At 34.9% G+C, this 14,447-nt stretch overlaps 1 protein-coding gene across 1 annotated transcript in view; it reads left to right on the top strand.

Annotated features, from left to right (window-relative positions):
- Positions 1-14,447, top strand: part of LOC306845724 (collagen alpha-1(XI) chain-like) — a 77,909-nt gene that overhangs the window by 53,158 nt on the left and 10,304 nt on the right. The window contains exons 42-54 of the mRNA XM_079378683.1: positions 5,013-5,120; positions 5,726-5,833; positions 6,358-6,411; positions 6,993-7,046; positions 9,012-9,119; positions 10,929-10,982; positions 11,492-11,545; positions 11,625-11,678; positions 11,811-11,864; positions 12,895-13,002; positions 13,106-13,159; positions 13,604-13,657; positions 13,738-13,791. Of these exons, the coding sequence (XP_079234809.1) occupies positions 5,013-5,120; positions 5,726-5,833; positions 6,358-6,411; positions 6,993-7,046; positions 9,012-9,119; positions 10,929-10,982; positions 11,492-11,545; positions 11,625-11,678; positions 11,811-11,864; positions 12,895-13,002; positions 13,106-13,159; positions 13,604-13,657; positions 13,738-13,791 (918 nt within the window). The remainder of the gene's footprint in view (positions 1-5,012; positions 5,121-5,725; positions 5,834-6,357; positions 6,412-6,992; positions 7,047-9,011; positions 9,120-10,928; positions 10,983-11,491; positions 11,546-11,624; positions 11,679-11,810; positions 11,865-12,894; positions 13,003-13,105; positions 13,160-13,603; positions 13,658-13,737; positions 13,792-14,447) is intronic.

Below are 14,447 nucleotides of genomic sequence, written 5' to 3'. Positions count from 1 at the left end.
TTAAAGTACAAGATTAGTTGTTCCAATTTAGCAGAATTTAACAATACCAGTTTAGTATTTGCAGTACAACTGAAGGGTATTTTTATATTTATTATTTATATATTTTTATAACTATGATAATGTAGTATACTTAGCATGAAATAAATGTATTTCAAATAAATATATATTTATTTTTCTCAAGGAAAAAATGTATTTATATGTGTTTACACATAGTGTATAGTGTTAAAGTATTACTAACTGTAATATTGTAGATTCAATTTTACTTGGACATTTATGTAATACTTTTTTATTATGAATTTAAAGAAGCATGTTCAATAGTTGAATTAAGTGGTGTTGAAAGTTTCACTGTTTCACTGTTCTTGCTATTGACTCCTAAAATTTTGGTATGATGACAACCCCGGGATCCTATAGAATGTAGAGTAAAATCGATCTTCCATTCTGCATAGAAATAACATCCTGCTATTAAAGTAACTGCTGTCTGTCTTCTCTCGTAGTGTAGTGAAGGCACAGCAGTACAGCTTAAAACCATCAAAGCTTCAGCTGTGCGCTATGTGAAGCCCCTTTCAGCTTGAGGAAGATCGGTGTAGGGATTCATTGTCTCTCTTATATAAAAAGCATCTGTACAGCCCGACAAGAAAAATCTCTGAAATCAGAAGGATTTTGAGTCAGTGGCCCACCCACAACAATCAGCCATCTTAATTTGCCTAAATAGACCTCCCGCAGGTGTCTGAATTGAGTCACAGGCAGCAGAGTACAACTCCTCTGAGAAGTTTCTAACAAAGAGTTGAGTCAGTTTGCACAGTGTGCATTTTGCCTGAGTGTGTTTGTGCGGTGGTATATAAGATGAGAAGTGAGTCAGGGCTGTATGTTGTGTCAGTTTGAAGTAGAATGTATAACGGTCATAGTCTGTGGTGTCAGTGGACCATTCATTGTGGAAATGAGCAGAAACATCATATTCACTATCACACTACACATCCATGACTAAGACAAGAATTATCTAGGATTATTAATTTATCACTATTATATCAGCCTACAGTTTAAATAAACAATCAACAATATGTACTCCACCAATTGATTTTAAAAAGTATAACATAAAAGTATAAATTGAAACATTTAAAATGCAATAATTAGAAACATCAGAAATACATTGTCATAAGCAATTATGGTTTTTACATTGTAAATACTCAAGATTTATTATATAACGTTTTAAAGATGAATTCAACAAATTATAGTACATTAAAGAAAAGCAGAAAGTTCTAGTTCTTCATTCATGCCATTTGGCGTCAGTGATTTCAGTTTATGAATCCAAAATGCTTCCCGTTTCAATAGTTATTCAATTATCAATTATTAATCAATTATTTATATTACCTTCTCGACGTGACCCAAAAACGTCTTCTATTCCTATACATTCCAATTGCTTGATGTCGTGTCCCATTTCATTAAAATGTCTCACTACTGAAGAGGTTATATCTTGTCGTCGTATACTCAATTTATGTTCGTTAATTCGTCATTTCAACTGACGCAATGATTTTCCTATATATATCTTTTGACAGGGACATTTTAACATATATATCACATTACGAGTTAAACAGGTAATACAATATGTAATTTTAAAACATTTCTGTGTTACTGGACTCAAACTCTTTACACTTCACCAAATTTTGGCATGCGGCACAGTTTCTGCACAGGAAACAGCCTTATATATATGCAGTCCTTTTTCTCCTTACTACATCTGAATTTGCATCATATCTGATAGGTTTCGTGATCTTTTAAAAGTGAACAATGGGCGATATTTAAAGATTCATTAGATGATAATATGTGCCAATATTTATAAATGATCGATGTTATTGTATTACTGTGCTCATTGTATGTCAAGGAACAATTTACTGAAAAATGTCTTTGTTTTTTATTGGGTTTGTTTATTTTCATGTCTATTCAATTTGTTCACCCTATCCAATGCATTATTTAACCAACTTTGTGGATACCCTTTAGAACGAAATCGTTGAAATAGCAGTTTTACCTGTTCAGTACTACAGTTACGTTTTAATCTATGTAACTGACTGATCGGTAAACTGGCTGGATGATAACTGTCAATAGATAATATTGTGTTTTTGTCCGTTGGTTTTCGAAATACTGTTGTATGTAATGACTCATTGATCTTTGTTACTTTAACGTCCAAAAAAATTATGGAATCACAGCTTTTTTCCATTGTAAACTTAATTGATGGAATTTTCGAATTAATAAACGACACAAATGAATCTAATTCCTGTTCAGAACCTGACCAAATCTTGAAACAATCATCTATATAAGGCATCCCAACTTTAATATTTGACTGAAATTATTATTATTGATAATTAATTAATTTTTCGATTAATAATGATAATAATGATTATTATTATAGACATGATCTTGTTAAATAAATAAATGTGCATAGTTTGGTGCTATTGGAGTGCCCATCGCTGTAACTTGCACTTGCAAATAAAAATCTCTCTCTCAAAAAAAATTGTTCTTGGTTAAGATTAATGTAGTAAGGTCCACTATATATTATGGTGGTAGTCTGCTGTCATCATCTTTACAGTAAATATTTAGTGCATCCAAACCTGCCTCATGAGGTTTATTTGTGTAGAGTGAAGGGACATCGAGTGTTACAAGGAATTTGATTCAATTTATTCCAAAAAATCAGTAGTATTTAAATAGGATGGCAGTTTTTTCACTATCGGTTGAATCAAAGAATCAAGAAATTTAGATATAGTTTCTGTCAATGACCCATTCCCTGAAACAATTGATCGCATTGGAGGATCTTCTAGTGATTTATGAATTTTTGGTAAAGTATATAAAACCATAATCCTAGGCTATTCATTTTTTAATTATTTAAATTCTTGTTAATTAATCCATTTCCTGTCTAATCCTATTTGTAAAATTTCATCAATTTGTTTTTTTATAGGACTCCAGGATAAAATGTCTCATCATGTAACATCCCTTTTATTTTCTCGATGTATGTACTAGTATTCATAACCACAATCCCTCCACCTTTATCTGCTCGTTGAAAAGTCAAAGTCAGATCATTAATTAATGCTGATAATGCTTCTCTTTGCTTCTTGTGCAATTCGTAATGAGGTTCTTGTAATGATTTTTCCACATCGTTTTCTATAAGTCTACAAAAAGAATGATTATGAATTACTGGCGTGAAAGTACTTTTTGGTTTAAACTGTTGTACATATGGAGTTGCATTCACATTCAAATAAAAAAAACTTCTCAATTTCACATTTCTTTCACATTTATTATTTGTATTTGTACCTTTAAAATATATATAAAAACCTCTTTGAAAGTTATAATTAAGATGTGTGCAGTCAGATGTTGAGACAATGTTCTGCCCTAGAATGCGTTGTGCAGTGACCTTGACCCCTCCCTATGTATAGAAGCTCTACCACTGCTGGCTAATGCAGTCAGCTGTTGTTGTGTGTGAGTTTTAGCATGTGTTTCTGTGGGTATGTGCATGCATGTGAAAGCAACCGGATGTCTTTAAGTAACCGGTGAATAAAGCCCTCGCTCTGAGAGATCTCTTCAGTGCTAATCCTTCAATGCTAATAGATGCTCTAATGGATTGTTTCTGAAAAACACATGCTCTGCATTGGTTTTGAACCTGAAAGCTCGCTCTCTCATAAACTTTTGTCAGTCATTAAGACCTGCTGATACGCTGTAAGAAAAAATGTGTTTAATGTGGTACACAAATGTGCCTTAGTGTTGTTCAGTGCAGAAAAAGGATCTGTATATGGGAACATGTTCCTCAGAGCCAAAACAAACTACCGGATAACACAGTTCCCCCAGACACGGAGCACCTGGAAATATCAGTGACATTTGGAACTGTCATTTCCAGGCCTGGAAAAGTCACGAAACTTTAAATATATTTTGTTGTGGTTTTGTTTAGCTCTAAAATATTTTTTTTAACTATATACAGTGCCTTCCAAAGTTTGGGATCAGCAAGATTTTTAATGTTTTTAAAAAAGCAAGTTTTTAAATGCTCATCAAGGCTGCATTTATTTAATCAAAAATACAGAAAAAAAATATATTTTAATATACTATAAAATATAATTTATTCCTGTGAATCAAAGATGAATTTACAGCATCATTGTTCCAGACTTCAATGCCACACGATCCTTCAGAAATCTTTCTAATATGCTGATTTATCATCAGTGTTGGAAACTGTCGTGCTGCTTATTTTTTTTTTTTTTTTTTGGGGGGGGGGGGGGGGGGGGGACTTGTGGTACATTCTGTCAGGATTCTTTGATTAATAAAAGGTTAAAAACAGTGTTTATTCAAAATAGGATAATGTGACTGAAGACTGATGAAATTCTTGACATTTTAAAGAATATTCAAATAGGAAACCAATATTAGAAATTGCAAAACATTTCACAGTATTACAGTATTTTTGTTTTGATTTAGTTTTTTTTTCCTGTGTATTTTTAGTCAAATAAATACAGCCTTGATGAGCATAAAAGAGACTGCATTAAAAAACATAAAAAATCTTACTGATCCCAAACTTTTGAAAGGCAGTGTATGTTTATGGCACTCAATGAGTAAAATGCAATAAATATTTATATTTGAAAGCATGAAAGAGTGTGTGTGTGTGTGTGTGTGTGTGTGTGTGTGTGTGTTTAGATAGATAGAAGAATATTATACTTTAATTCTTTTCATTGATTGGTGCATAACATTTTCACAGATATCTCTATAATACATCTGTGGAATATAATAATATAATTTGTATTATATATCTATAATACAAATTATGGAATAAACACACCCAACAGAAGAGCAATTGTTGTTGCGAGCAAATGATGTTTGTTAGTGGAACTGCAGAAAATTGTTAATTTGGTAAAGTAAAAATATGTTTTAATTTTTTAGGTAACCCAAGACATGAATTGTTTTCAATCGGAATGTTCTAATTCGGTTAAAAATCTCTCCTGGAATCCAGTTGTGTTCCAGTCAGATTTAATGGGATGTGTGTGTCACAGGGGTCACCAGGAGAAAGAGGAGCAGCTGGACCCGGAGGACCCATTGGTCTAACAGGACGCAATGGCCCTCAAGGACCCCCTGGACCTGCAGGAGAGAAGGGTGCTCCAGTGAGTGCACGTTGTTTAGAGATAAAAAAAAATGCTGATGTTATCTTGTACATTTTCCAAAAGAATAAGAAGGAAAAATACTGTGAATTCAAGTAAATTGGACCACTTTTTGTTGAGATGAATAGCAAAACATGGCCTAATTTACCTGAATTCACCCTAAAGAAAGTAAAAAACTCACTGTGCCTTTATCAGATGCGTGGATCCATTAAGTGATGCACTAATGTCTAGAGATTCCTGTAGGAAACAAAAGGGGCCAGAGGAAAAGAGTTTTGGTTCATTAAAATTCATCTTTTCAATAAACACATCTAGCACAGATAAAAATCCTAACAGCATCCAAACAGAAACTCAATTCAGTTCATTTAGACTTTTACAGCACACAGTTGAAGCTGAAATCAATTAGTTGACTGAAAGGTTCTATAATAATACTGAACATATTCCTCTGCAAAGTGTATAAATGCTGTTAATTAATTGCAGTGGATCTGCCATTAACTTCTTTGTTTGCTCAGCCTGTCTGTATTAACCAGATTAGAGTATTCCTCATAGGATGTTTCTCAATCAGTACTTTCAGACATGTACGTAAACTGTTATTTCTTAACTTCATGCAGGGTGAGAAAGGACCTGCTGGTCCTGCTGGCCGGGATGGCATCCAAGGTCCAGTCGGACTCCCTGGCCCAGGCGGACCTCAGGGTCAACCTGGAGAGGATGGTGACAAGGTGCAGCACTTTATTCTAAACTCTACAGAATTCAAAGACATCATGCCCCTCTCACATCTGCACACCATTAGTGGCAATGCGGACAGAGTTTTGACTTATCCATCACTATAACCAAACAAGACACAAAATCATTACTATAGTGAAATGTTGAAACCAGTGAAATCGAGGCGCACACACATGCACATAAACCAAGTAAACAAACGTGCTTTGAGGCTAATGCATTCCAGAATCTATTATCGCCCTGTTAAATGTAGAATAGTGCGTTTTTAGATCCTTATCACGTCCCAAAGCCACATTATTCCTTTCGGCTGTGGCGGCAATGGTGTTGGAGGGGCCAAGTAATCAATTAATTGCAAAAACATCCCAAGGTCTTGGTTTTACTGTTAAATTAAAATCTCTGGAGTAAAGTTAACACTGCTGTTGATGCTGAAGTGACCTTGAAAAAAATTTGATGACCAGGCAACTAGGGAAAAGTTGTAAACAGCTTGAAGTTTCTTGATTTTCAAAAACTTTTTTTTCCCCAGGGAGAAGTTGGAGAACCAGGTCAAAAGGGAAGCAAGGGTGACAAAGGCGAACATGTAAGTTGAACAGTATTTATTATAAATAAAACATTCAAAATATTAATTATTATATATTCAACTGGTAACAAATTTTATAATAAGGTCCCATTAGTTGAATGCTTTTGACTTATTTGTACTTATAAGTCAGTCATATGCCACTGTTGCTACACTTTATATATAATATATTTGTTACAGTATTTATCAATATTTGTTAACATTATTAAAAATGCAACTGTTTATGTTAGGTCATGCTAGCTTGGGTCCATGAAATAATATTTACAGAAAAAAATCAACTTTTGGTTTTAATAGTGTATTAGTAAATGTTGAAATGACCAAGATTAGTAAATTATTTTAAAGTATTTTTCATTGTTAGTTTATGTTAACTAATATATGTTAACTAAATTGAACCTTATTGTAAAGTGTTACCATTTATTTTATAATTTTAATATTATTTTATTTGTTTACATTTTTGCTGCATTTACATTCACTTGCTTATTTTTACACAAACAAATGCTATCTCTGGCACTTCAAATGTTCATATGAGATCTAGCTTCTTCATAACCAGTCCCTAAAGTTGTCCTGATTGTCTTTTGCTGTAGGGTCCACCAGGTCCAGTTGGTCCTCAGGGTGTAATTGGAGCTCCAGGTCCTGCTGTGAGTACTTACAACCTTCCATTTGAGCCGTATAGAATGAAACCCAAGGATTTTTTTCCATTAATCCTAGAGTAGTTGTCACACAAATATATCATTTTTTATCACTGCAATGATTTCACACATAAAAAGTATCTTCACTGCTCAAGCTTTCTTAGCCTAACATGATTGTTTCTTTTTGTGGCCTAGTGGTTAGTGATGCATTAACCTTGAAACAATGTTTAAACAAATGTTTTATGTTTGAAAGGCATAAAAACACTTGCATGTGGCCAAATCATTAGAACATTGTAACTACTGGCCCGGTAGGGAAAGTGGCAGTTACGCCAACTGGACAAAAGTTTCTTACATTGGGTCATCTTGATTGTTTAACCCTGGTCTTCATTGCTCCTTGTGTTAAGTTGCTTTGGATACAAGTGTCTGTTAAATGACTAACTACTCACATTTGCTCAGTTTTGCCTGTGTCAGGCAGCCTGCTGAGTTGATAAAGCAGCAATGAGAGTATGTTGTCAGGGCCAGGTGGCACACAGTTGAATATTTAAAGTTTATGACTCAAGCTGAACACTCCCAGCTGGGCCTCTCTGTTTCCTTGATACATTAGCTTGATACAAAGCTGATAATTACACCTATTCTGTGCAGTTATATGAAGAACATTCTTGTAAACTGTTTGGCTTTTCTACTGAATAGGATATTACAAATTTGGAAACGTGCGAGACGTTAAATCTATTAGATGATATAATGATGTTAATGCTGCTTAAAAGATCTTAGTCACTTAAATATAAGCAATATTTGACTGAACCTTCTCTCTTTATATGCATACATTATTAGGATTGTCACTTGATTAAAAATGTAATTAAATTAATTAAATGCAATGATGTGATTTCCACACAAATTACCATATTTTCCCACATGAAACACAAAATGGCCTTATACTGTAACATGCATTTGAAAACGAAACACATCGACCATATTCCCAGATTTGTGATAATCGTTTGCAAATCTGTTGTCAACAAAAGAGAAGCTTTTAGGTCTCCCTGTAATTTTCCACAAAAATAAAAACTCATGATTTTACATTTGAAAGCAAAGAAATAGTAGTGCAGTATTATTGTCATACTGTAAAATTATTGATTTGATTGATTTTAGAACATTTTAAGGATGGAGTGTCTGGTTTTCCTTCTTTTTTTGTCTTTCACTGATTACATGCCTGTACATGATTTGCTGATGAACTAATTGAATTGATTGCATATTGGATTTAATCAATGACATGAACTAGTCATTTGCATCAGTAATTTCTAAGAAAAGCCCTGATAATCATGATAATGATAATAATTCAAAAACATGATTGCAGTCAAGTTAGCACTGAATAGACATTCAGTCCATTGTGTGTATTTATTTTTCTATGTTAAGCATAGTAAATTGATGTGTTAGATCAACATAATTAGTAAATACATGCATTAATAAATTTTATATTTTTTATGATTGACGCTTGTTAACCATCATGGTGAAGTCTGTCCTGTAGGTCCATCAATACTGCATTCCCTCATATCTTGCAGTGACCTGCCATTCAGACATGTTCTTCTCACAGGCAGCGCTATTACCTCACATTTTGAATGACTTCATCTGTTTGAACTGTGCTGAACCCTTCTTTTCCCCTTCCACTGACCCTGTAGAGCAAGCAGCATCAGAAATGAGGGCAGCACATTTTCACCCTCAATAATTCCCCTGAGCGTTCCTCTGAATGACACGTCTTTTCAAGCTTGACTTTTGATGTCTCAGGGGGTAGATCTCATTTTCATGCTTGTCTGCGCCGTACACTAGAGTATGAAAGACATTCTGGGGTCAGCAAGTTGACTTTACATGTACAGAGAGTGTTGTACTGTACTTCCCCACCATCATGTTCAGAGTTTCTATCAGCTTCAGATGTTAACGTCAGTGTGTTATAATTTATCTAACTGTTTTTTTCTTGTGTAGGGAAGTGACGGTGAGCCCGGGCCCAGAGGTCAGCAGGGTATGTTTGGGCAGAAGGGAGATGAGGGCCCCCGTGGTTTCCCAGGTCTTCCCGGTCCCGTCGGACTGCAGGTACAGATATCATCTTTACACTAATCTAAACACACTATGGATCTGCTGCAAGCATGTTATTTAATTTACACAAAGCTCCACTATTAAATATCATTGAGGCAGGATAATTGAGCAAGGAGAGCAATAGCCATTTTTTAAATCTGGATTCAATTATGTTTCTCTAAACTTGGCTGATTGATTCAGTCACTTTCCGTTTACGTGACGTTTTCAAGGTGAATTGTAATTTTGTGCCAATAGCGCCACCAATTGGATTTGCAAAAATAATGATTGCTTTTCAAAAGGATTCTTTGAATGCTTCCTGTCTGCCATTGGTCGGACAAACAGAGCCCCACTCCAACTTATCAACTTCAGTTCATTGGTTGAGCCATTGTTGCTAACATTGAGACACGGAAATATTTTGGTAACCAATTTTCAGAGAAACAGCTTACAAACTGCTGTTCTTTTGAACTTTCCATTCATCAAACAATCATGAAAAATGCATCATTATAGGCAATAAGTTTTTAACATTGACAATAATATGAAATGTTTCCTGAGCACCAAATCAACATCATTGTTGTGGATCATGTGACTCTGAAGACTGGAGTACTGTTAAATTTTAAATTTAAATTTGAAAAATGTTATAGTATTTCTCAGCATTGTTGTTTTTATTGTATTTTTTAATTTTTCTGGGATTTGAGTCTAATAAATACAGCCTTGGTGAAAACCATTAAAAAAAATTTACCGACCACAAATTGGTACTGTAGCTGTCTTAATACTAGACACCAATAATAATAGGTTAATATAATAGAAACTATTATAACATCAAAAAAATTACACCCTTCACCTTCATGGGAATAATGAGGAGGTGATTTTCAAATGGCAACAGAAGCTGCTACTCAACACAGCAATATTACAGAGTCACTCAGAGCAATTGACTGGTAATCAAAGGTAATAGGAATAGTGATTCAACCCAACTGTGCTAATTGTTTGTGCTCTGCGTCTCCTTGTTTGGTACTCTCACTGATCTTCCACGATAATGATTTTTGATCCGAAGAAATTAACCATCTTAATTTGTTTTCTCTCAAGTTTTGAATAACTTGCTAATGAGAAGTAATTGGAGTTTATTAGAATGGAGACTTTTCATTATCTTTTCAAAACCCACTGTAAATATAACGTAAGCTGTTTTGGCAGTTGGGGAAATTGTTTCCCTCAAAATGCCTGTGAAATATCACTTCTGTCCTTTTATAGTAACACAACATTTATCAAACCAATAAGCAGTAAGATATGCATTAATGGGTGCCAAAGAGCATGTCTGCTAAATACAATGACCCAGAATTGCCTTGTAATTACAGATGTTAACTATGAACAATGGAGAGACGTCTATTGGTATTGTTTGGTGATAATGATCTGAATAACATTCAAACCTCTTTAGTCAAGCGCAATTATATTGCAAAATGAACTGCTTGCCAAGCTTTGCCTCTTTTTGTGTTTCATATTTTAAAAGTGACACTGGGTGGGACACATTCACAGGGACCCAAATGCAAATGCGTTAATTGCCATGAGGTTCCTTCTACTGCTAATTACCAAAAATTGTTATTTGATTAATAGTGTTTACCCGATGGCTCAGAGCTGTAAATGTATAATATTAATATTCAACACTGCGAGACTGATTGTTATTCTAAATTGTCATGTTGTTCATGGGGGAAGAGGAAACATTAACGTATCCTCTCTTGTTACTGAAGGTTTTAGCATTTTTTAAATTGTAATAGGTCAACTCTTATGTAAACTGTAGTTGCGCCTGATTAATATGTAAAACTTGTTTTCCTCTAGGGTTTGCCAGGACCGCCAGGTGAGAAAGGAGAGAATGGAGATGTCGGCTCAATGGTGAGTTTGTAGGATCCTTGTTGTCAAAATGCAGTGTTTACTATATTTTTGTCATAATTAGTCTCAACTATGTGCTGAACATGCATACTTTCTTTATGTACTGTATATCTTTATTTTGAAGTAAGGTTCAGTCGCATCTACCATTGCTTGTTAAATAAATATCTTGTGGAATCTAGTCATTTCATTTGGAATTCATACAACTCGGAATTCACTCGTGTTCAAGATGTTTGTGCAAATTCACCACATTGACCAACAAAAAAAAAACACTTGGCTTGAAAATGACAACTTCTGCTTCATGCATTGCTACAGTATTGATATTGGACAGTCACATTTCTGAAATTTCACTAATGTGACCACACCTTCATATCATTAATGTTAGTGCCACTTATTCACAAACAAAGATGTGCAGATTCTTGTAATACAGGTCGGAATGATTCAGATTGAATCTATTGATTCTTTCAGAGTTTAGTATCTTAATTGTTTGACAAGCTGTTGTTTTTTTCTTAAAGGGTCCACCTGGTCCTCCTGGTCCCAGAGGTCCTCAAGGTTCTAGTGGAGCAGATGTGAGTTTAACTGGGCAATATTTGTATAGAAATGCCATCAGAAAGATTTGAATCAGCAGTGTTGTTATTTGATTGACAGGGTGCTCCTGGCCCTCCCGGAGGTATCGGTGCAATGGGTGGAAATGGTGAAAAGGTGGGTATTTCTTGAATAAATAAACATGAATGTACATAAATATGCATTGTAGTTATTATGATGAATGTTTATAGATGTTACAGTGTAATCAAGGTAAAACTGAACTTGTTTCCCTTCATCTCTTCCCCTCAGGGTGAGACCGGTGAGGCAGGTAATCCAGGACCACCAGGAGAGCATGGTCTAGTAGTAAGTATTGGTTTGTGTTTGAAAGTTGTTGAGTCTGATTTTATGAATGTTTACCAGACGTGTCTGACCTGCATGTAATTGAGGCTAATCTATTGACATTCAAGGAGCTTAACTACACAAATCCTTGTTTTTAACTCGGAACGCATAAAGCTAATGACCTCTAAAGGGATAGTTCTCCCAAAAATGAAACTTCCGTCATTAATTACTCACCCTCATGTTGTTCCAAATCCGTAAGACCTTTGTTCATCTTCTGAACAAGAATCAAGATATTTTGATGAAATTCAAGAGCTTTCTGACTCTGCATAGACAGCAATGGAACTGACATGTTCAACACCCAGAAGGGTAGTAAGGACATTGATAAAATAGTCCATGTGACATCAGTGGTACAACCGTAATTTGAAGCTACACGAATACTTTTTGTGCACAAAGAGAACAAAAATAACAACTTTATTCCATAGTACAGTCCCTTCTCTTCAATGTCATTCTCAAGAGTACCACATGTTATTAGCACAGGCAGCTGAAGGCTGCTATAGTGCTTTGTTGTGGATTAATTTGACCTCACTCTACTTTGGAACATCCATGTGAATATTTTCCTCTAGTAAATATATGCTGAGGTGAACATCACTTGCATTCCAGATGGTTGCTGCTATCATCATCCTTTTTCACCCAGGGATGTTATTTCAACCACCGCCTGCTGCACAAACCTGTTTATGTGATATCAGCATCTTAAATGCTGATGTTTGTCTGTTGGTCTCAATGCTTTTTGAGACTAAAGCTTTCTGCTTACATTAGTAGTTTAAAGCAACAATCAAAGTTAGTTTTAAAAAACATCATTACACGTTGCAGTTATAGGAATTTCCTTAAATTCAAAATTTGAATTGCATTTCACCCTGTTGGCTACCTCAAATCAAATTCAGAAATTCAATTACTCAGAAACTAAGCAATAAGTAACCGTTATTGTCTTTATTGCCAACATTTTATATTTAATCTCAAATTCAAAGGATGTTGATGGTTGTTGTGTCTTCCATAGGGACCCAAAGGTGAGCTTGGAGAGAAAGGAGAAGCTGGCCCTCCTGGAGCTGCAGGACCCGCTGGTGCAAGAGGACCCCCTGGAGATGATGGTCCCAAAGGAAACCCAGTAATTCTCCATCAGTGACATCCCAGAAAGCACCCTTCGTCTATTACACTGAAAGTATAGTATACGATGACTGAATTGATCCATCATTTCTTTTGTAATTTAGGGTCCTATTGGCTTCCCTGGAGATCCAGGTCCTCCTGGTGAGACCGGAGCAGGTGTAAGTTCACTATTAAGACATTCAAAAGTATTTGTTTTGCGTCAGTAAAATAACTATTTCTGTGGGGAACAAATGCATTTTAAAATGCTGGAAGCAATAGAGCGAGGGGAAAAAACTGTGCATCTCTTTTCCAAAGCACTTTATATATAAACATTTCAAAGAAAGTAGTTTCATGTGCCCAGGTTTCCACTCAAGCAACTTTTTTTTTTTTTTGCACACAGTGTTCAACATATATTACAGGCTTCATTGCACATTTTTAAGGGAAAACATTGCATAAGGTGTAGAAGATCAATCAAATAAGTAATCAACAAGTTGTCAAAATAGTCATTAGTTACAGGCTTAATGTCCAGGGTATTAAACAAATGTTGTAAGGAAACTATAATATGATGCTTGATGGAAATGAAATATTAGGGCAATGTTGTGATGTAATGTCGTTTCACACAGGGACTGGATGGCCTTCCTGGAGACAAGGGAGATGATGGAGAAGCCGGTCAGCCTGTGAGTGAAAGTCGACTTTCACTGAAAATCATATTTTATGATGAAGCTTGCTAGTAATGCATTGAATTTTTACACCACAGGGTCCACCTGGTCCATCTGGTGAAGCTGGTCCTCCAGGACCCCCTGGAAAGCGAGTGAGTACTTTACCAGGCATTTTGTCCATTTGGTTCAGTGTTGGATAAGCTACTTAAAGGGACACTTTCTTATTCATAGTTATTTATACTTGATTTGATTACATATTTAAAAAAATGCAAAATACGCTTTTAAATTAATTTAAACTCATTTAAATTAGATTTAAAGGCTCTGTACCAAGTCTCTTCTCAAATATTAGAAATATTAGGGGAAAAAAGCCAAAAAAAAAAAAATCTAAAATTGGAAAAATAGGTAATGTATTTGGTGGTGATCTATTTCAGATGTGTTATGCCGACAGCAGTACAACTGTGGGCCGACAGTTGTTGGGCGACTGGTTATACTGTATCTAGAAATGTACACATTTTTCAAGATTCAAGATTCAAGAGTTTTATTTGTCACATACACAATTATACAGAGTATAACCAGCAGTGAAATGTAGGTCAGGTCCGCTCCAAGGACAGTGCAATTATAAAGTATACAAATATTAAGAAGTACAAACATAAAATAAAAGATAAGATAAAATAAGATAAGATAGGATAAAAAATATAAATATAAATGTGTAGGTCAGTATGTTGTTGACAAATAGTAATGAGAGGAATGTGCAAAAAATAATGTGCAAAAAGTTGTACAGGTTATTTGAATAGCAGCAATATGAGGT

Source organism: Barbus barbus (assembly GCF_936440315.1).
Source record: "Barbus barbus genome assembly, chromosome: 26".
NCBI classification, from domain to species: Eukaryota; Metazoa; Chordata; class Actinopteri; order Cypriniformes; family Cyprinidae; genus Barbus; species Barbus barbus.
This window is presented reverse-complemented; position numbering and strand designations above follow the sequence as displayed.